The sequence below is a fragment of the Hyperolius riggenbachi genome, chromosome 11 (assembly GCF_040937935.1).
Source record: "Hyperolius riggenbachi isolate aHypRig1 chromosome 11, aHypRig1.pri, whole genome shotgun sequence".
NCBI lineage: Eukaryota > Metazoa > Chordata > Amphibia > Anura > Hyperoliidae > Hyperolius > Hyperolius riggenbachi.
The window spans coordinates 5,166,422-5,186,698 of record NC_090656.1 but is presented as its reverse complement, the minus strand read 5'-3'; the positions used below and the strand labels follow the sequence as shown (position 1 = coordinate 5,186,698).

At 46.8% G+C, this 20,277-nt stretch overlaps 2 protein-coding genes across 3 annotated transcripts in view; one reads left to right on the top strand and one right to left on the bottom strand.

Moving 5' to 3' along the window:
* LOC137538760 (phosphatidylcholine-sterol acyltransferase-like) overlaps nucleotides 1–7,615 on the top strand; it is a 71,430-nt gene extending 63,815 nt beyond the window's left edge. Inside the window, exon 6 of the mRNA XM_068261070.1 lies at nucleotides 3,615–7,615. Coding sequence (XP_068117171.1) covers nucleotides 3,615–4,138 — 524 coding nt within the window. The 3' untranslated portion in view covers nucleotides 4,139–7,615. The remainder of the gene's footprint in view (nucleotides 1–3,614) is intronic.
* Nucleotides 1–20,277, bottom strand: part of LDHD (lactate dehydrogenase D) — a 324,776-nt gene that overhangs the window by 121,599 nt on the left and 182,900 nt on the right. The window lies entirely within an intron of this gene.

The following is a 20,277-nucleotide window of genomic DNA, read 5'->3' as shown; positions in this document are numbered from 1 at the left end:
ACACTGGGGGTCAGCAACCTTTTTGGTTGAGAGAGCCATGAACGCCACATATTTTAAAATGTAATTCCGTGAGAGCCATGTTTCAAACTAGCACAGTACGCATGCGCAGCAGAGGGCCATGTTGCCATGGTGATGTGTACACACGTCCTCAGCTTCTCTTAGGGTTTTAGCAACATCAGCAATTTCCCCCGAGAGCCAGACAGGAGAAATACTGACTAACAGCTTGTACAATTATCTAGCTGACTTGGTGGTTGATTCACTTTGTAGGACGAGATCCCAGCACTTTGGCCCAAAAGCCTGCTTGTCAAGAGACAGGCAGCCTATTGGGCCAATCAAAGTGCAGGGATCTCGTCCTAGAAAGTCACTGGACCTGACAGGCTCCAGGGTGGGACAATTGATGCAGCCGTTAGTTTTGGGGGAAGCACGAGTAAGTTGGTAGTGCATGCTACAGCAGTACCGTGCCTACTTTGCAAATGTTACTTGTGCTGCCACACTAAGCTGTGCTGCTTGAGCTGTGTATATTAGTGAATCAACCCCCTACTGATTTGTCTGTGAGCCAGATGTAACCATCAAAAGAGTCACATCTGTCTCCCGAGCCATAGCTTCCCTACCCCTGCTTTGCACAATTCCTTCCAGCTGCATATGCTAATGATACATACTTTGAGGCCCGGTGAACACATGGCAGAAACGCTAGCAGTGTGTAAAACGCTGTGTTTTATGCAGCAATGTTAGTCAATGGGATGCAGAAAAAGGTGCGGAGCACTGCGATTTACAGTATGCGTTTCACCAACACTGGTTTTGTTGCATATTATGCAGGCTGGCTGCCAAAACGCACATAATGAAAGTCTATGGTGACGCATATGCATAGCGTTTTAATGCGTTTTACATGCTTTTTTTATTCATTTTTTTTTAAATAAAGATTTCTGATTTGTTTCCGCTTCCTGTTGTCTTCCTAGGAATTTGCATAAATGTGAAAAGTAAACAAGCATTTTACATATGCGACCAGCAAACGCATTAAAACGCATGCAAAAAGCATGAAAAACGCATATGCGTAAAAACAAAAACAGCACTAAAAATGCATTACAAAATCGCACACGCACCTGCATAAAACGCTCCTTTTTCATGCTATGTCATATGTGAACGCAGCCTAAACCTCTGAGCGCCTAAAAAATATTAGATCTTCTTACCCGAGGTTTCCTTCAGCCCCTGGCATCCGCTATGTTCCTCGCCGCAGCTCCGTTGTCCCGGGATCCCCTCCGTTTCAGATGCTGACCTCGCCAGTTCGGTATCTACTGTGCCGACACGAGAGCCGCTCTCGGTTACCCTGACATCATCTGGAGTGTTCCACGCAGGTGCAGTACTTCTGCGCCTGAGCAGAACGCTCCAGACCACGTGAGCGCAGTCACCAGCGGGGCTTGTGCAGTAGATGCCGACCTGGCAAGGGGTGGGGGGATCCGGGGACACATGAGCTGCGGCGAGGGACATAGTGGCTTCCAGGGGCTGGAGGAAGCCCCGAGTAAGTAGATCTCATTTTTTTAAGAGCTTGAATGTTTCCTTTATCCTTTTGCCGACCGCTCCACGCCAATTAGCATGAACGCGGCGACAGCTCCAGGACCGCTCAAAGCCACTTGGCGTGAAGTCTTGGGGCGGGGCTTTGCAGGAGATCGCGCACGCATCTTCGTTTGAATGACGGAGCTCGGCTTCGTCATCAGTCTCCCAGCAGCAATCGCCGCTTGGAGACTGTTAGACGGCGAAACCGCTGCCTATTTACACTGTACAGCGCTGCGATCTGCGGCAACGACGTACTGGGGACAGCCGTATCACTTGGTGGTCATTCACAAAATGAAAGTAAACACAATCGCATACTTCATTATTTTCCGTAGTCTTTTCGTTTTGTTCTAAGTTGTATGCTGTGCTCGACGGTTGTTTTGCATTGAACACAGCTTAATGTTGTTGGATTCTTTATGACAAAATTCAATAAATTTTGACTTTAAAAATAAACCACAATCACATACACGATACTTCCTGTCTACTGTTCAGTACACAGGAATAAAACGTGGGGACCTCTGATGACCAAAATGTAAAAAGATACCATATTTCATCAAAAGAAATAATAATACAAAATTACCAGTTACTTATTAACCCCCTTGGCAGTATGATTCTTTTCGGATTTTAGGATCTAAAAGCTATACATTTTTTTGCACCCTTTCAGACCCTAAAACCTGGAAAAAAATCATGCAGCCCGGGAGATCTGCTGCAGTTCTGCAATCACTCACCTCCCTGGTTCCAGCGCTGCAGTTATGCCTCCATCCTCCAGGTGGCACTGCAACTCTAAAGTGAAATTGCCAGCTGTTGTCATGATGACAGCCGGCGATCTCACAGCAGGAAGCAGACCCCCGGAGGAGAGGAAGATGAATGGCGGCCGACGTCGGGATCCCCCAGGAGGTATGTAAAATCGCCCACTGCGCGCTAACCTCTGCACACAGCCTCCGGCAGCTACCCCGAGCAGAGGTCGGGATTACCGCTCTTAGCTGCAGTATTCCACCCCGACCCTAGCTCAGGATTACCGCCAAGGAGGTTAACCCATTATTTCCCCTTCCCCATAATTACCACCATAAAACACTTAAAAAAACAACAAAAAAACAAAGTGACAGCAATAAAAAATAAATAAATAAATAAACATAAACCTTAGGTTTTCTTTTAAATATGTATATCATGGGGGTATATTACTATTATTTTTGCAAATAAGGGCTTTTAATTATTGATATAGTATACGGAAACACAAAATGGGAAAAAATACAACTTTATTTCCAAATAAAATATTGTCGCTATACATTGTACTAGGGACACAATTTAAATGTTGTAATAACAGGGACAAATGGGCAAATACAATGTGTGGGTTTTATCTACGGTAGCACATTTTATTTTACTAACTATAACTACATTGGCTAAAACTAAGAAAAAATGACTTTTTCATTTTTTTCTTCTTATTCACTTTAAAATGCATATAAAATAATTCTTAGCAAAAAGTACCACCCAAAGAAAATCGAATCTGTAGCGAAAAAAAAACAAAACAATGTGTGTATGTCATTTTGGTGAGATAAGTAGTGATACATTTAATGGCAAATGAATGGAAGAAACTTGAAATGTGAAAATTGTTCTGGTTTTTAGGGGGAAATAGCCCGTGGTGGGGAAGTGGTTAAATTTATCACAGGAGGCGACATCTACACTGTGGAATGTTTGTGAAACCCAGAAGCACTTTGAGTCCGCCAGGAGAAAAGCCTGATATAAATGTTCTGTGTCTTGTCTACTATGCTCAAAACATATGTATGACCCGAGCAGAAGCATAACTGTTGGGGGTGCACGCCCTATAGCTCCAGGGGGTCCAGGGCTGTAAAGAGACGTTCCTTCTTATTCTTCCTCTCTCCAATACAGCCCCCCCATCCAGAATTGGTGTTGTTGTGGCAACACTTGTTACGGATGGAGGAAGACACAATGGTGACTATGGTGGCTCATGGTGGCCATTCTTGTTATACAGTATGTCACCTGGCCAATGAGCCCCTGATGTTCTGCCAGTGCAGATCCAGAATAACACTCTTCTTTTGCTTCCATAGGAGATAACCATGGAATTCCAATGGTCTCAAACATCAAAATTCGAGAAGAACAGCGGATGACAACCACCAACCCCTGGATGCTGCCAACAAACCTGACCTGGCCAGAAGACCACGTCTTCATTTCCACTCCTACTTATAATTACACGTACGGGGACTACCGGAGGCTCTTCCAGGATATTGAGTTTGAGGAGGGTTGGTACATGTGGGATGACACAAAAGATCTCCTGCGTGGACTGCCACCACCTGGTGTGGAAACATATTGCATCTATGGATCAGGTCATCCTACGGCAGAGACCTTTGTATTTGGGGACGGCTTTCCTCTCGAGCCTCCGCTAGATATCAAGTATTCTGATGGTGATGACACTGTGCAGACGAGGAGCCTGGAGCTCTGCAAACGCTGGAAGACCCAACAGAAGGAGAAGGTCCATGCCATTGAGCTACGTGGGCTGGAGCATCTCAGCATGGTCTTCAGCAATAGAACACTGAATGTTATTAATGATATCCTGCTTGGGGACAACCACTAAAGTCCGAGTCTTATGTGTATACTGTAAATCCTACAGGACTTAACAGTGATAGCGTGTGAGAAAATTATTGCGTTCTTGCATGTGCCTCAAGAGTTGCTCTGATACGTTTCAGTGTTGTTGAACTGCGTAGATGTAAACTGGACCTTTCATGGTTGGCCCCACATTATCTCACTGGAATCCTAAGCATCTGCAGTCCCTCAACTCTATAAAATATACATGAGCCATAGAAACTGGATCCTTCAGATGGAGAACCTACATGAGACGTCACATTTGGTAAAGAAAAGATAAAGAATGCAGTTAGTCCAAGAAAGTAAAATAAATAAAAAGTGCCCAGTTATTAACAGGTCTGGGCACTTTGCTCTTGCAATGTCAACGGAAACATATCAAAATTTGTTTCTATAAGGGCTTGTTCACACTAAGGGCTTAATTGACTAAACTGTGATAACTCAAATATCACACTTTAGCAAAGATATCACACGCCTTATCAGAGTAGCATAGCGAGCGCTACAAACCCGTAGGGGCTCAGGGCAGGACCATTGCTAATTATCAGGCATAAGTTCGTAGTGCTCGCTATGCTACTCTGATAGGCGTGTTAACCTTGATAAGGTGTGATATCTTTGATAAGGTGTGATATCTCTGTTTAGTTATCACGGTTTAGTGAATCAAGCCCCAAGAGCGATTTCATGTTTTTTTTTTTTTGTTTTTTTTTTAGCACTGTCTATTTTAACCACTTGAGGACCGCAGTGTTAAATTGGCCATTAAGGCCAAGCTGCAGGGCCGCACAACACAGCACACAAGTGATCCCCCTCCTTTTTTTTCTCCCCACCAACAGAGCTCTCTGTTGGTGGGGTCTGATCGTCCACCTGCGCGCGATCTCATGCAAATCAGAGCCCCAGGACACCAATTGGCGTTAGGCGGTCCTGGGACTGCCATGCCATGTTCTCAAATGAGCGATGAGCTTTCTTTCCAATCGCAAACACGGCTCCTACACCATTTCCTGAGCATTTGCTCTTCAATACAAAGTATAGGGAAATCGCAAGGTGCATGAAAAAGCGCTTTGTATAGCGATTTTTCCTGTGCGCTTTTATGAAAAAATACGTTGTATTTATTCATTTCCAGGTCAAAGAGTTCACTTCCTGACTGACGTTAGGAAGTGAAAAAATTAATTGCTGAGCAAAAGCGCAGAGAAAATTGCATTTCTAAGCAAAAAGAGCAGGGAAAAGTGCTTTGAAAAGCGCTCACCAAATCGCCAGCGCCTGTGATAGCCCTGGCGATTTGTAATGTGAACAAGGCCTTAGTTAGGAGCTTGCATATCAGTTAATGCAAGCAACTACAATTCCCCCATCCCATTACAGCTCTTTTTCATCGAACACTGCACCGAAAACACCCATGGCCATGAATAAGTACATTTTCACTGCACATGTGCAAGATCATGAAACACACATGGCCAGTAACCGGAAACACTCATACATGCCTTCTTTCCTTTGTACACAAGCGATTCCTTACTGAGAGGCAGAGCACGTGTGGTTCTGTTCATGACGTTGCGCATGCACAGTGAAAATTGACATTTACTTGGTATGTGCAATTCATGGATTTGGGAATGCTCAGTGCGTATGTGCTCGTTCAGGCCCGCTTCAGACTGAAGGATTCAACTGTCCTGCAGTCAAGTAATTAAAATATCAAGCAAAACCGGTAGGGCAGAGTGGACAGTGACTTAGCAGGGACAGTGTTTGATATTGCCGATTTTTCCTTTCACAAGGAACTGGATGTGAGGGTTTTTTTTTTTACCGTATATGGATCTTTTTATGATAAAATAGTTTTCATAACAAGATACACTTAGAGGTAGTTCCTCATTCCTGTACTGTTGCACTTTATCAAGCCACTTCCTGAGTGCAGGAATACCTGGGGGCCAATTTCTAGAGAGTAAACTGGAGGATTATATTCATTAGGAAGTGGAGTTGTACAAGCATTATTAAAGGATGCCTTAAGTGAGAGGTATATGGAGGCTGCCATATTTATTTCCTTTTAAACAATGCAGATTCTCTGGCTGTTCTGTGTATCATCTTCCTTTAATACTTTTAGCCATAGACTCTGAACAAGCATGCAGATCAGATGTCAGGTGTGTGATTCAGACACTACTGCAGCCAAAGAGATCAGCAGGTCTGCCAGGCAACTGGTATTGCCTCTCACGTCAAGTATCCTGTAAGATCTTATGACTTGGATTTTCAAGATTCTGGTAAGCTGGTTTTTAGCTTTTGAGATGTAGGTAGTTGGTTACTGTACTAAAGTGGATAGCGCCAAAGTATTTAAAAGATTGATAACAACAATCGTTTCGGAGGATCGGACTTTGCTTTAGTTGTAGCACAGAACCAATTGTGTGTTTTGTAGGTGATTAAAATAGCCAGAATGGGGTGACACACCCTAACCCACCAAGGGCAGTAGTGCTTGCAATAACTTATAGGAACACCTCCAATTACTTCAAGTGGATCTCCACAGGATTTTTCATTTACTGTGGAGATCCGCTTTAAAGTGAGTCTAAAGTGAAATCCCCATAAAAATACTCCCCTAAAGAGAGAGAAGGCTCTGGGGCCTACATATAGAGCCTTCCCATTCCTCTCCTGGCCCCGGCGTTCCAGCCCTGGCTCTGAGCATTGGGTCGGAGACTGCTCTCTGTCACTCCGGTGGGGCTCGGAGGAGATGGGCCGCTCCGTACTGCGCACGCATAAACACGCACTCTCGCACACACATGCGCAGTATGGAGCGGCCCATCTTCAGGAGCACTCAGGCTCCCGAAGACTTCCAAAGTCTCCCCCCGCAGCGGCAGAGAGCAGTCTCCGACCACGGCCGGTCTAGACTTTTTGATGCCTGAGGCAAACTTGTGAGGATGCGCCTCCCCCTACCAAAAAAACAGTCAGTATAAGTAGGTAGGTAGCCTGGCATAGGTATCCCCAATATAGTTATCCTGGCATAGGTATCCCCAGTATAGATAGTCAGGCATAGGTGACCGCAGTAAAGATAGCCAGGCAGGTTCCTCCAGTATAGACATCCAGCGAGCCTGGATATGTCATATTAAATATAAATGTCTTAATAAAATAGAGGGTATTTGCAGTTATTTTACTTACATATGTGACACATTCCTTCCTTGTGACAGATCCACTCACATGACATATTTCTCCCATATGACTGATCTTCTCCACATAAAAATATTGTAACAGGTTCTCCCCCAACCCCCCCACCACCCCCAGTGCCAGAATAGCCAGTGAGCCTGTCTCTGCTCCCTCCCTTCCTGGCCGCCGCACGTTTACTTTCGAGTCGGCGGCTGCCTCCTCTTCCACGTGCTGTTGCGGTACTGGGCAGAGCGGGCAGGTCGGGTCTCTCCCGCGTGGTCGGCTGTTTGCACAGCATGGTGTGAGCCTGCTCGCTTTGCCGTTCTGGTCTGCTTGTGTCCCCGGTGTTTCACATTGCCATTCATTCTCATCACTGCAACACCACGTGGAGGAGGAGGCAGCTGCCGAGCCGAAAGTAAACGAGCGGCCAGGGAGGGAGGGGGGAGACAGGCTCACTGGCTATGCTGGCACTAGGGGGGGGGGGGGACCTGTCACAACAAAGCCATGGTGGCTGTCTATACTGGCACTGGGGTCCTTATGATAGGCTGCGGCAATGGGCGGACAGGTGGACAGGCAGGCAGCGCTGGGCCAGGCAGTGTCTCCTCACTTCCGTTTATTGCCTGGCGCCGCCCCCAGACTTTAGCCGCCTGAGAAAGTTGCCTCACCTGGCGTCATGGGTGGGCTGTGCCTGTCTCCGACACATTGGTCGGAGCCAAGGCTGGAAGGCCGGGGCCAGGAGAGGAACAGGAAGGCTCTATATATAGGACCCAGAGTCTTCCCTCTCCTTAGGTGAGTATCTGTTTTTTGGGGGAATTCGCTTCAGACTCCCTTTAAAGAGAATCTGTAACGTTAAAACGTCCCCTGGGGGGTACTCACCTCGGATGGGGGAAGCCTCAGGATCCTAATGAGGCTTCCCACGCCGTCTGCCGTCCCTCGGGGGTCTCGCTGTAGCCCTCCGTACAGCGGTGACGTAATATTTACCTTTGCAGGCTCCTGCGCAGGCGCTCTGGCTGCTTTCGCTCCGAAGGAGGCGGAAATACCCGATCTCAGTCGGGTCCGCTCTACTGCGCAGGCGCAAGTCTCCGGCGCCTGCGCAGTAGAGCGGACCCGACTGAGATCGGGTATTTCCGCCTCCTTCGGAGCGAAAGCAGCCACAGCGCCCCCGCTGGAGCCTGCAAAGGTAAATATTGAATTGAACAGTCGGCACAGTCGCCGGCTGTTCGGAGGGCTGCAGCGAGACCTCCGTGGGACAGAGGACGGCGTGGGAAGCCTCATTAGGATCCTGAGGCTTCCCCCACCCGAGGTGAGTACCCCCAGGGGATCTTTTTGTCGTTACAGAGTCTCTTTAAAGGAAACCAGAGCTAAAGTAAAGAAAAGATTCTATATGTACATGGGGCTTCCTCCAGCCCCATACGCGCTGATCGATCCCACGCCGCCATCCACTGCTGCCCGCATCTACGAGAACCGGCTCCCGTCACTGACGTCATCGGAGCCAGCTACGCTGGAGAAGTGCGCCCTCTACGTATCTCTCCAGCGGCTGCTGCAGAGATATGCAAACAGCGCACTTCTGCTACGCTTAGACTGGCTCCGACTGATGGCAGAGCGGGGAGCCGGTTCTCGTAGATGCGGGCAGCAGTGGATGGCGGCGTGGGATCGATCAGCGCGTATGGGGCTGGAGGAAGCCCCATGTACGTATAGAATCTTTTCTTTACTTTAGCTCTGGTTCTCTTTAAGTTGAATTTATTTCAGTTCAAGTATCCTTTGAGACTTATTAACAACAGTAAATCAGCACTCTCTTTTATGCTCTAAACATACGTACGTGTCAGTACACCACTGGTGAGTTGGGCGCAGGGTGAGGCGAATGATGGCTCCCCCTGCTGCCACTGAAATACCGGATGGCGCTAAATACTACTCCCCCTCCGAGTCGTAGCAACAGGGAAGGAGAAGTAATTTGGGGTCCTGCAATCACCTGAACCCCAAATTAAATGTGCGTGGGCAGGGGCGTAACTAAAAATCACTGGGCCCCCCTGCAAATCTTTGGATGGGGCCCCCTTCTCTTGCACACTGAATAGGGACTGTCTACAAATCTTTGTATGATTTGTTACCAGTGGCTGAGCAGATGCAGTCATTAGAACAATTGTGCAGAGAGCCGAAAGTTTTTATCTCTCCTTGCCCTCAGTCGTCAGTCTCTCAGGACGGGGCCCCCTGAGGCTTCTGGGCCCCCCTGCGGCTGCATCCCTTGCAGGGTCTATAGTCACGCCCCTGTGTGTGGGCCACGGACTATCGCAGTGCTACTATAGCGGCCCCAACACAGGGGCTACCTGGCCGGCGCTGTACACCGAGAAAAGGGGCTTCATCTAAACATTGCCAAGCGGACCACCAAAAAAACCCTCATTGGTAGTATTATTTCCTATGTGGATATTTATAGATAGGTGTTATTTTCTAGTGCTCTGTTAAACACACGAAAAATAAACAAATGTAACAATCGTGTAAAAAAAAAAAAGTGTGAAAGTCATGTCAACAATCACCTACACAGGATGGGTGGGGAGACTGTGCAGGACGGTGGTGGGGAGGGGGGGGGGGGGGGAGAATGTGCAGGACGGTGGTGGAGAGGGGAGGAGACTGTGCAGGACGGTGGTGGAGAGGGGGGGGAGAGAATGTGCAGGACGGTGGTGGAGACGGGAGTAGACTGTGCAGGACGGTGGTGGGGAGGGGGGGGGGGGGGGAGAATGTGCAGGACGGTGGTGGAGAGGGGAGGAGACTGTGCAGGACGGTGGTGGAGAGGGGGGGGGAGAGAATGTGCAGGACGGTGGTGGAGACGGGAGTAGACTGTGCAGGACGGTGGTGGAGAGGGGAGGGGGGGGGGGGGGGGGAGAATGTGCAGGATGGTGGTGGGGAGGGGGGGGGGGTTTAGACTCTGCAGGATGGTGGTGGGGTGGGGGTTGTTGAGTGGTTTTAATATTATTTTTGCTATTTGTAGGATTATTTTTTTCAGATTCTAAATGTGCCTTCCTAATTGCTATTGTATACATTGTGTTTACTTCAGAGTATATAATAAAGGCATTAAGTGTTTTTTACCTTCATGTTTCTCATTGCTAATATTACATCTGGCAACCACATCAGTCTCTTGTTATTACTTTTTATTCTAGAAGCAAATAAAACAAGAGGTATTCTAAGTCCTTGATTTAATGACTGCATCTGTTTAGCCACTGATAAGCAATCATACAAACTTTTGCACACAAAGATTCCCTATTCATTGCTCAGCAGGGTCGTGTGTACAGTGTCCTACCCCCAGCCTCTCCACCACCTCCCCAAGTGCTGTGTACTGTAGTGAAGCTGGAGAAGTCTGCCGAGCTCCATCAGAGATGGACAGAGTTAGTGTAATAAGCTGAGGCTGGGAGCACACTCGTCTGTCGGTTTTCTGTATGTGTTTTCTGTACACCATGTGTGTCTGTGTGTATGAAACATGCACATTTTATCACAGAAGCTGATGTAATTGATAGAGACAATGCCTGCAGTGCTTCACTGCTCTGTCTGTTTTTATCTGCATGGGGAAAACACATTCAAATGTGCACTAGCCAACTGATTAACATTGGTTTGGTTGGTGGGAGGGGGCCCCATCCAAAGTTTTTTTAGGGGGGCCCAGTGATTTTTAGTTACGCCCCTGGATGTAGTCCATGGATGCAAGTACAGGGTGGAGGAGAAGCGAACCCCCACATCCCCCCAGTGATTGCAGGGGTCGTGGGGTCTATTGTTACATCGGTGCGCTGTCCCCTTCACAGGAAAGAGGAAAGCTGATTGGTTACTAAAGCTGGCCACTTACGGTCCAATATCTAGCGAAAAATCGTTCGAGCGATCAGAAATTCTGATCGGACGAAAAATCGTTCACTACACCATCAACTAACCAATCATTGCTTCCTATCTATCACGACCACCAAGAAAATCCAAATTTTCGTTAGACGAAAATTCATTCGGGCGACATTTTTTTCACTCATTCATAATCGATTGTGTCCACCAATGGAGATTATTTACAACCAATCCGATCAGAATTTCTGATCGCTCTAACGATTTTTCGCTAGAAATTGGACAGTTAGTGGCCAGGTTAAGTGAGAAACCGAAAATCTTCTATCATCAGACACATTATACATGCAGTCATTGTGCCTAACCTCTCAGGCACATCTGCCTTTATCCTCCTGTTTGCCATGTCCTTTGACCCCCTTCACCTTATTTACATTTTGTTGACTTATTGCGGGGGTTAAGGTCATATTTGCAGAGGCAGCATGGCAAATGAGCAAAGGTGACAGGAGGGCCGGAACGGCAGAGTGGAGGTTGTAGGAAATGGAGTTTCCTGGAGCCCCTTCTCTAACAATGCTGCTATCTGTAGCCTGTGTCCCATGATGCTAATGCAATGTCCCGTCCATGTTCACAGAATTCATCTCGGCTTCCAACACGGCCTCAATTCTGGTAGCTATGTGAGGTAAATATTTTTTTGTAGGTAAAATACCTCATGAGGTATTCTCCTCTTTTCTTAGCAATTCTGAAAGATTTTTCTCCATTTCCGAGCATGAGGTAAATGCATAAAGTGAGGTAAAACATGAGGTATTTCAGCGGTAAGCATGCAGTAAATAAATAATAGTAGTTTAATTGTCTTCCATAAATTAAGATTTTTTTGAGGGGGGGGAGAAGGTGTATTTGATTATGTAGCAACCTATGAAAAGTATATTTAACCACTTGAGGACCACAGTCTTTTCGCCCCTTAAGGACCAGAGCCTTTTTCTCCATTCAGACCACTGCAGCTTTCACGGTTTATTGCTCGCTCATACAACCTACCACCTGAATGAATTTTGGCTCCTTTTCTTGTCACTAATAAAGCTTTCTTTTGGTGCTATTTGATTGCTCCTGCGATTTTTACTTTTTATTATATTCATCAAAAAAGACATGAATTTTGGCAAAAAAATGATTTTTTTAACTTTCTGTGCTGACATTTTTCAAATAAAGTAAAATTTCTGTATACATGCAGCACGAAAAATGTGGACAAACATGTTTTGGATAAAAAAAACCCATTCAGTCTATATTTATTGGTTTGGGTAAAAGTTATAGCGTTTACAAACTATGGTGCCAAAAGTGAATTTTCCCATTTTCCAGCATCTCTGACTTTTCTGACCCCCTGTCATGTTTTATGAGGGGCTAGAATTCCAGGATAGTATAAATACCCCCCAAATGACCCCATTTTGGAAAGAAGACATCCCAAAGTATTCACTGAGAGGCATGGTGAGTTCATAGAAGATTTTATTTTTTGTCACAAGTAAGCGGAAAATGACATTTTGTGACAAAAAAAAAAAAAAAAAAAGTTTCCATTTCTTCTAACTTGCGACAAAAAAAAATGAAATCTGCCACGGACTCACCATGCCCCTCTCTGAATACCTTGAAGTGTCTACTTTTCAAAATGGGGTCATTTGTGAGGTGTGTTTACTGTCCTGACATTTTGAGGGTGCTAAATTGTAAGCACCCCTGTAAAGAATAAAGGTGCTCATTGGACTTTGGACCCCTTAGCGCAGTTAGGCTGCAAAAAAGTGCCACACATGTGGTATTGCCATACTCAGTAGAAGTACTATAATGTGTTTTGGGGTGTATTTTTACACATACCCATGCTGGGTGGGAAAAATATCTCTGTAAATGACAATTTTTTCATTTTTTTACACACAATTGTCCATTTACAGAGTTATTTCTCCCACCCAGCATGGGTATGTGTAAAAATACACCACAAAACACATTATACTACTTCTCCCGAGTACGGCGATACCACATGTGTGGCACTTTTTTGCACCCTAACTGCGCTAAAGGGCCCAAAGTCCAATGAGTACCTTTAGGATTTCACAGGTCATTTTGCGACATTTGGTTTCAAGACTACTCCTCACGGTTTAGGGCCCCTAAAATGCCAGGGCAGTATAGGAACCCCACAAATGACCCCATTTTAGAAAGAAGACACCCCAAGGTATTCCGTTAGGAGTATGGTGAGTTCATAGAAGATTTTATTTTTTGTCACAAGTTAGCGGAACATGACACTTTGTGGAAAAAAAACAATTAAAATCAATTTCCGCTAACTTGTGACAAAAAAATAAAATCTTCTATGAACTCCCCATACTCCTAACTGAATACCTTGGGGTGTCTTCTTTCTAAAATGGGGTCATTTGTGGGGTTCCTATACTGCCCTGGCATTTTAGGGGCCCTAAACCGTGAGGAGTAGTCTGGAAATCAAATTCCGCAAAATGACCTGTGAAATCCTAAAGGTACTCATTGGACTTTGGGCCCTTTAGCGCAGTTAGGGTGCAAAAAAGTGCCACACATGTGGTATTGCCGTACTCGGGAGAAGTAGTATAATGTGTTTTGGGGTGTATTTTTACACATACCCATGCTGGGTGGGAGAAATAACTCTGTAAATGGACAATCGTGTGTAAAAAAATCAAAAGATTGTCATTTACAGAGTTATTTCTCCCACCCAGCATGGGTATGTGTAAAAATACACCACAAAACACATTATACTACTTCTCCCGAGTACGGAAATACCACATGTGTGGCACTTTTTTGCACCCTAACTGCGCTAAAGGGCCCAAAGTCCAATGAGTACCTTTAGGATTTCACAGGTCATTTTGCGGAATTTGATTTTCAGACTACTCCTCACGGTTTAGGGCCCCTAAAATGCCAGGGCAGTATAGGAACCCCACAAATGACCCCATTTTAGAAAGAAGACACCCCAAGGTATTCCGTTAGGAGTATGGTGAGTTCATAGGAGATTTTATTTTTTGTCACAAGTTAGCGGAACATGACACTTTGTGGAAAAAAACAATTAAAATCAATTTCCGCTAACTTGTGACAAAAAAATAAAATCTTCTATAAACTCCCCATACTCCTAACTGAATACCTTGGGGTGTCTTCTTTCTAAAATGGGGTCATTTGTGGGGTTCCTATACTGCCCTGGCATTTTAGGGGCCCTAAACCGTGAGGAGTAGTCTGGAAATCAAATTCCGCAAAATGACCTGTGAAATCCTAAAGGTACTCATTGGACTTTGGGCCCTTTAGCGCAGTTAGGGTGCAAAAAAGTGCAACACATGTGGTATCGCCGTACTCGGGAGAAGTAGTACAATGTGTTTTGGGGTGTATTTTTACACATACCCATGCTGGGTGGGAGAAATAACTCTGTAAATGGACAATTGTGTGTAAAAAAATCAAAAGATTGTCATTTACAGAGGTATTTCTCCCACCCAGCATAGGTATGTGTAAAAATACACCCCAAAACACATTATACTACTTCTCCCGAGTACGGCGATACCACATGTGTGGCACTTTTTTGCACCCTAACTGCGCTAAGGGGCCCAGAGTCCAATGAGTACCTTTAGGCTTTACAGGGGTGCTCAAAATTTAGCACCCCGCCCACTTGCCAGGACAGTTAACAAACCCCACAAATGACCCCATTTTGGAAAGAATACACGCTAAGGTATTCCATGAGGGCCATGGTGAGTTCATAGAAAATTTTATTTTTTGTCACAAGTTAGCGGAAAATGACATTTTGTGAAAAAAAACAAAAACACAAAACCACAATTTCTGCTAACTTGTGACAAAAAATAAAACATTCTATGAACTCACCATGCACCTCACGGAATACTTTGGGGTGTCCTCTTTCCAAAATGGCATCATTCGTGGGGTCTGTCCTGGCATTTTAGGGTCTCTGCAATCATTACATGTATGGCCAGTATTAGGAGTTTCTGCTATACGCCTTATATTGGGCATAAGGGTAATGCACTGTGGGCTGAAAGGAAAAATGAACATCAAACAATCAATCAATGTGGATGAAAAAATATCTGCCAAAAAATTTTGAAAAAAAAAAAGAGGAGGAAGGCATCTGCCAGGACATAGGAGCTGCCGCCCCAAAAATCCAAACCCACCAGCTCGTATGCCCTGGCAAACCTGATTTATCCATTCACACTGATCGATGTGGATGAACAAATCATTGCCAGAGTTCTTTTTTGATACAAAGTGTTTGCCAAAGCATATGAATCCCCAACACCACTCCTCGGCCCATATGCCTCGGCAAACATATCTTTTTGACTGCAGAGGAGAAATCTCGTCCTGCAGCGCTACATGCACCGACTTGTGTGTAAGCTGACAGACGCGCAATGTTCTGTCAGGATGCACCATCAGTGCTGCAGCTGATTGGTCGGTCTGGATAGAAAAAAAGAGAGAAGAAAAAAAGACAAAACAATACAAAAAGGAGGGGAAGGCGTCTGCCAGGACATAGGAGCTGCCGCCCCAAAAATCCAAACCCACCAGCTCGTATGCCCTGGCAAACCTGATTTATCCATTCACACCGATCGATGTGGATGAACAAATCATTGCCAGAGTTCTTTTTTGATACAAAGTGTTTGCCAAAGCATATGAATCCCCAACACCACTCCTCGGCCCATATGCCTCGGCAAACGTATCTTTTTGACTGCGGAGGAGAAATCTCGTCCTGCAGCGCTGCATGCACCGACTTGTGTGTAAGCTGACAGACGCGCAACGTTCTGTCAGGATGCACCATCAGTACTGCAGCTGGTTAGTCGTTCGCTCGGTCCACCTGGAAGGTTATTGGATGGAAAAAGAGAAAAAAAACCCCAAAAAACAAGCAAGCAGCAAAGCAATTACTTCATTAACATTAATAACCTTTGAACTTTTTTAATAAAAAACTTAACATTGCAAACCAAACATTAACTTCTTTGCTTACCTGTTTTTTTGTTTTTTTTTTACTTACCTCCCGAGGACAAACCTCTCCTCCCCCATGGAACAATGTGCGAAGTGCAAATCGCACAGAGTTGTGGCGAAGTACATTACGCAATTTGTCCCAAGTGAAAGGAGAGGTTTCTGGCAGCCCTGTGTATTAGGGTCTCTGGAAACCCGATGTTTGGTTTCACACTGCATATTGACATATCCGGTGGGTCGAGCCCGCCGCACCGTATCGTCCAAAACAGACCTTCAGGCAATACCACAAGAGTAGCATTCGGCCTAGTAATGAACTGCGTCGCCATAGACTAACATGACTTCCGCGCCGATCGATATTGCCACAGAAGCCACGCAGTAACGTAGGCATGCACTAGCGTTAAGTCAAGCACTTCCGGCGTAGGGGGGGACCGCAAAGTGTGACTTTCGCTAGTCATTTTGCCCTAACGCATCGCAGCAGTGTGAAATAGCACTGAGAGACCCTTGTGTGCCTACCGCTGTGTGTGGAGTTCCCTACTCTCTAATAGTGTACCTGCTCGTGGTACCTCTCAAAACACTCCCCTAGGCATAGGCCAGGCTGGTCAGGACAGGTGGGACAATAAACAGTGGTGTCACGCCTTATTCCAGCCCTGCTGCAGACACGACAGCGTTTTCTTCGGATTCGTTGACCTGGGGTAGTCGGAATTGGATAGGCGTAATGCCTTCCATGCAGCCGGCTAGTTGCATCTTGGGGTTGGGCCACGGCACCTCCTGGATACAGGAGTTCCATCACGATCTGTTTATTAAATTGAATAAACGAGCCAGTTCTCCCAGCCTTACTGTAGAGAACAAAGCTGTTGTAAATTGCCAATTGAATGAGGTAAAAAGACACTTTTTTATACCAGCGTCTTGTTTTTCGGGCAACTAAATAGGGCGCTAACCTCTGGTCATTGAAGTCCACCCCTCCCATGTTAGTATTATACTCGTGGACGACGAGGGGATTTTCAATGACCTCAGTTCGCCGTTGAACTTCAACTGTTGTGTCTGCGTGAATTGTGGACAGGAAGTAAACCTCCCTCTTGTCCTTCCATTTCACCGCGAGCAGGTCGTCAGCACACAAGGCGGCCCTCTGCCCTCGTTGAAGTCTGGTGGTAATGAGCCGTTGGGGGAAGCCCCGGCGACTAGGCCGCACGGTGCCACAGCATCGGATTTTTTCTATTTTTAAGTGCTGAAAGAGGGCCACACTTGTGTAATAATTGTCCACAAAAAGATGGTACCCCTTCTGGAACAAGGGTGACACCAAGTCCCACACAACCTTTCCACTGCTCCCCAGGTAGTCAGGGCATCCGACCGGCTCCAATTTTGAGTCTTTTCCCTCATAGACCCTAAAATAAGATGCATAGCCTGTGGCCCTTTCACAGAGCTTATACAGTTTCACCCCATACCGGGCGCGCTTGTTTGGGATGTACTGTTTGATGCGAAGGCGCCCGGTAAAGCGTATGAGGGACTCGTCTACGCAGATGTCCTGGTCAGGGGTATAAGCATCTGCAAATCTGGATGACAGGTGGTCTATGAGGGGTCGAATTTTGTGGAGCCGGTCAAAAGCAGGGTGGTCACTTCGATGACAGGTTTCGTTGTCATTGAAGTGCAGGAAGCGCAGGATGTTCTCAAATCGTGTCCTGGACATGGCAGCAGAGTACAGGGGAACATGATGTGCTGGGTCCGTAGACCAATAAGACCGCAACACATTCTGCTTTACTAGTCCCGTGTGAAGGAGAAGGCCCAAAAAATTTTCATTTCGGAAACTTGGACTGGTTTCCACCGAAAAGGCTGGGCAAGGAACTTTTCCGGATTGGCGGTTATATATTGTGTGGCCTTACGGTTGGTCTCTGCCACAATTAAGTCCAAGAGATCCTGGGTGAAGAACAGATAGAAAAAGTCTAGGGCCGATCCTAGATTATCTGTCTCCACCTGGACTCCAGACTGGGCGGTGAAAGGGGGAAGTACGGGTGCGGCGGAATCAGAGGATTGCCCATTTGGGTTTGCCAGCACCTCTGGTAAATTAGGGGTAGTACGGGCCCGTCTACTTGGTGGCTGCGACCGAGGTGTTACTGCACGTGCCACCGCACCAGTTTCAACTTCCATGCTGGTGCTCGCCACTTCACCAGGGTCTACGGAAGTACTGGTGCTAGGTCCAGGAGATGTTGTGCTGCTGGTGCCTGCCCCACCATGAAATCTAAGACCAGCACGAACACCACTCTGCTGCCCTTGAGGCCGATCCTGCGCCACCTGCGGTCCAACAACATGGGGTGTGGTACGCCTGGCTCTAGCCGGGACCTCAACCTCGTCATCACTATCGGTCAGTGAGCCACTGCTCAATTCAGGTTCAAACTCTGACCCGGAAGATTCGTCGAATGAGGCGTCCCAATCGTCCTCATCCGACTGGGCCATGTACCTGAGAACCTCATCATCGGAATACCCCTTTCTTGCCATGGTGGGCTGCTAAATTTAGGGAGTATTTGAGAGGTAGAAAGCTGTGGTCACTGAGTTTTGATAAAAAAAATAAATCAAAACTGAGGTTTACAGTGCCACAGCTATTGTACAGTGTTTTTTGCAGTGATCAGAAAAAAAATTCTGTCACTGCGGTGGGGCGGGCTGAACGCAAGTGCAGGCGAGCGATCAGGCCTGATCGGGCAAACACTGCGTTTTTTTGTGTGGATCCTAGTGACCCTAATAGATCTGACTGCGATCAGTAATGATCACTTACAGATACTATATAGTACTAATGTTGATTAGCGACAGTGATGACGCTAATTAGTGACTGTGGTGCAGTGGGCTGAGCACTAACTGACACTTACAAAGGGGCCTAGCTAACTGGCCTAACTGCTAACACTAGTGATACTAAAAAAGTGACAGTTTTCACTGATCACTGTTTTTAGATCACTAGGATAGTGACAGGGGGGTGGTGGTGAGTGGGGAATCAGAGGCAATCAGAAACAATCACAGGACAATCAAAGGCAATCGCAGGCCAATCACAGGGCACTCAATTCACGGGACAATCAAAGCCAATCACGGGACAATCAAAGCCAATCACAGGCCAATCAAACCAATCACGGCACAATCAAAGCCAATCGCGGGACAAAGCCGATCACGGGACAATCAAAGCCAATCACGGGACAATCAAAGCCAATCACAGGCCAATCAAAGCCAGTCACAGGCCAATCACAGGCCAATCACAGGCCAATCACAGGCCAATCAAAGCCAATCACGGGACAATCACGGGACAATCATGGGACAATCAAATACAATTACAGCACAATCAAATTGAATGTCAGCACAATGAAATTGAATGTCAGCACAATCAAATGCAATTACAGCACAATCAATTACAATGCACTGGGAAGGTCTGAGGGCGATCAGAGGGTGTAGGGGGTTGACTAGGTGTCCGCACGGGGCAGACTGGGTCCTGATCTGGTGGGTGGCAGACACAGGGGGTGACGATAGATCAGTGAGGGATTACAGGGGAGAATAGATGTAAACAATGCACTGGGGAGGTTATCAGCAGGGGGGGGGGGGGCTGAGGGCAATCTGAGGGTCTGGGTGGGTGATCAGGTGCCCCCAAGGGACAGTTTAGGGTCTGCTCTGATGGGTGGTGGTGACAAGGGGTGATAGGCAGTTGATAAGCAGGTGATAGACAGGTGATCAGTGGGTAAGGCAGCTGTATACAAACGTATACAGTATACAGGGGGGTGGTCTGGGGGGTGGTCTGGGGGGGATCTGAGGGTAGGGAGGGTGATCAGGGTACCCTAGGGGGCAGTTAGGGACCTACCCTAGGGGATAGCGTCCCTAGATAGTGACAGGGAGTGATTGATGGGTTTTTAGGTGGGTGGTGGGGTGCTAGCAGTGGTGTGCTGGGGTGGTCAGGGGGGGTTCTGAGGGCTGGGGTGGGCGATCGAGGGGTCTGTGTGGGGCAAAGAGTGTTTTGCTGCACTTATCTATTGGCTGCCTGTCCTCTCTGATGGTTGCACGACGAGTGACCATCAGCGGAGGAGGCAGCCAGTATAATACACTTTGTTACAATAACAAAGTGTATTATACACTCTGATTGGCCAGATCGCGCAAGTTTGAAACCCGCCGGCGCTGCTGATTGGCCGGCGGGTTTCCGAGTAGGGTGGGCGGAGCCTATTGCCGGCGGCGATCGCGTCATTGATGACGCGATCGCCGCACAGCCACCGCTGATGCCGCCCCCGCCGATGGGCGTATTGCAGTCGTTTGGGCCCAGTCTTTGCCGCCGCCCAT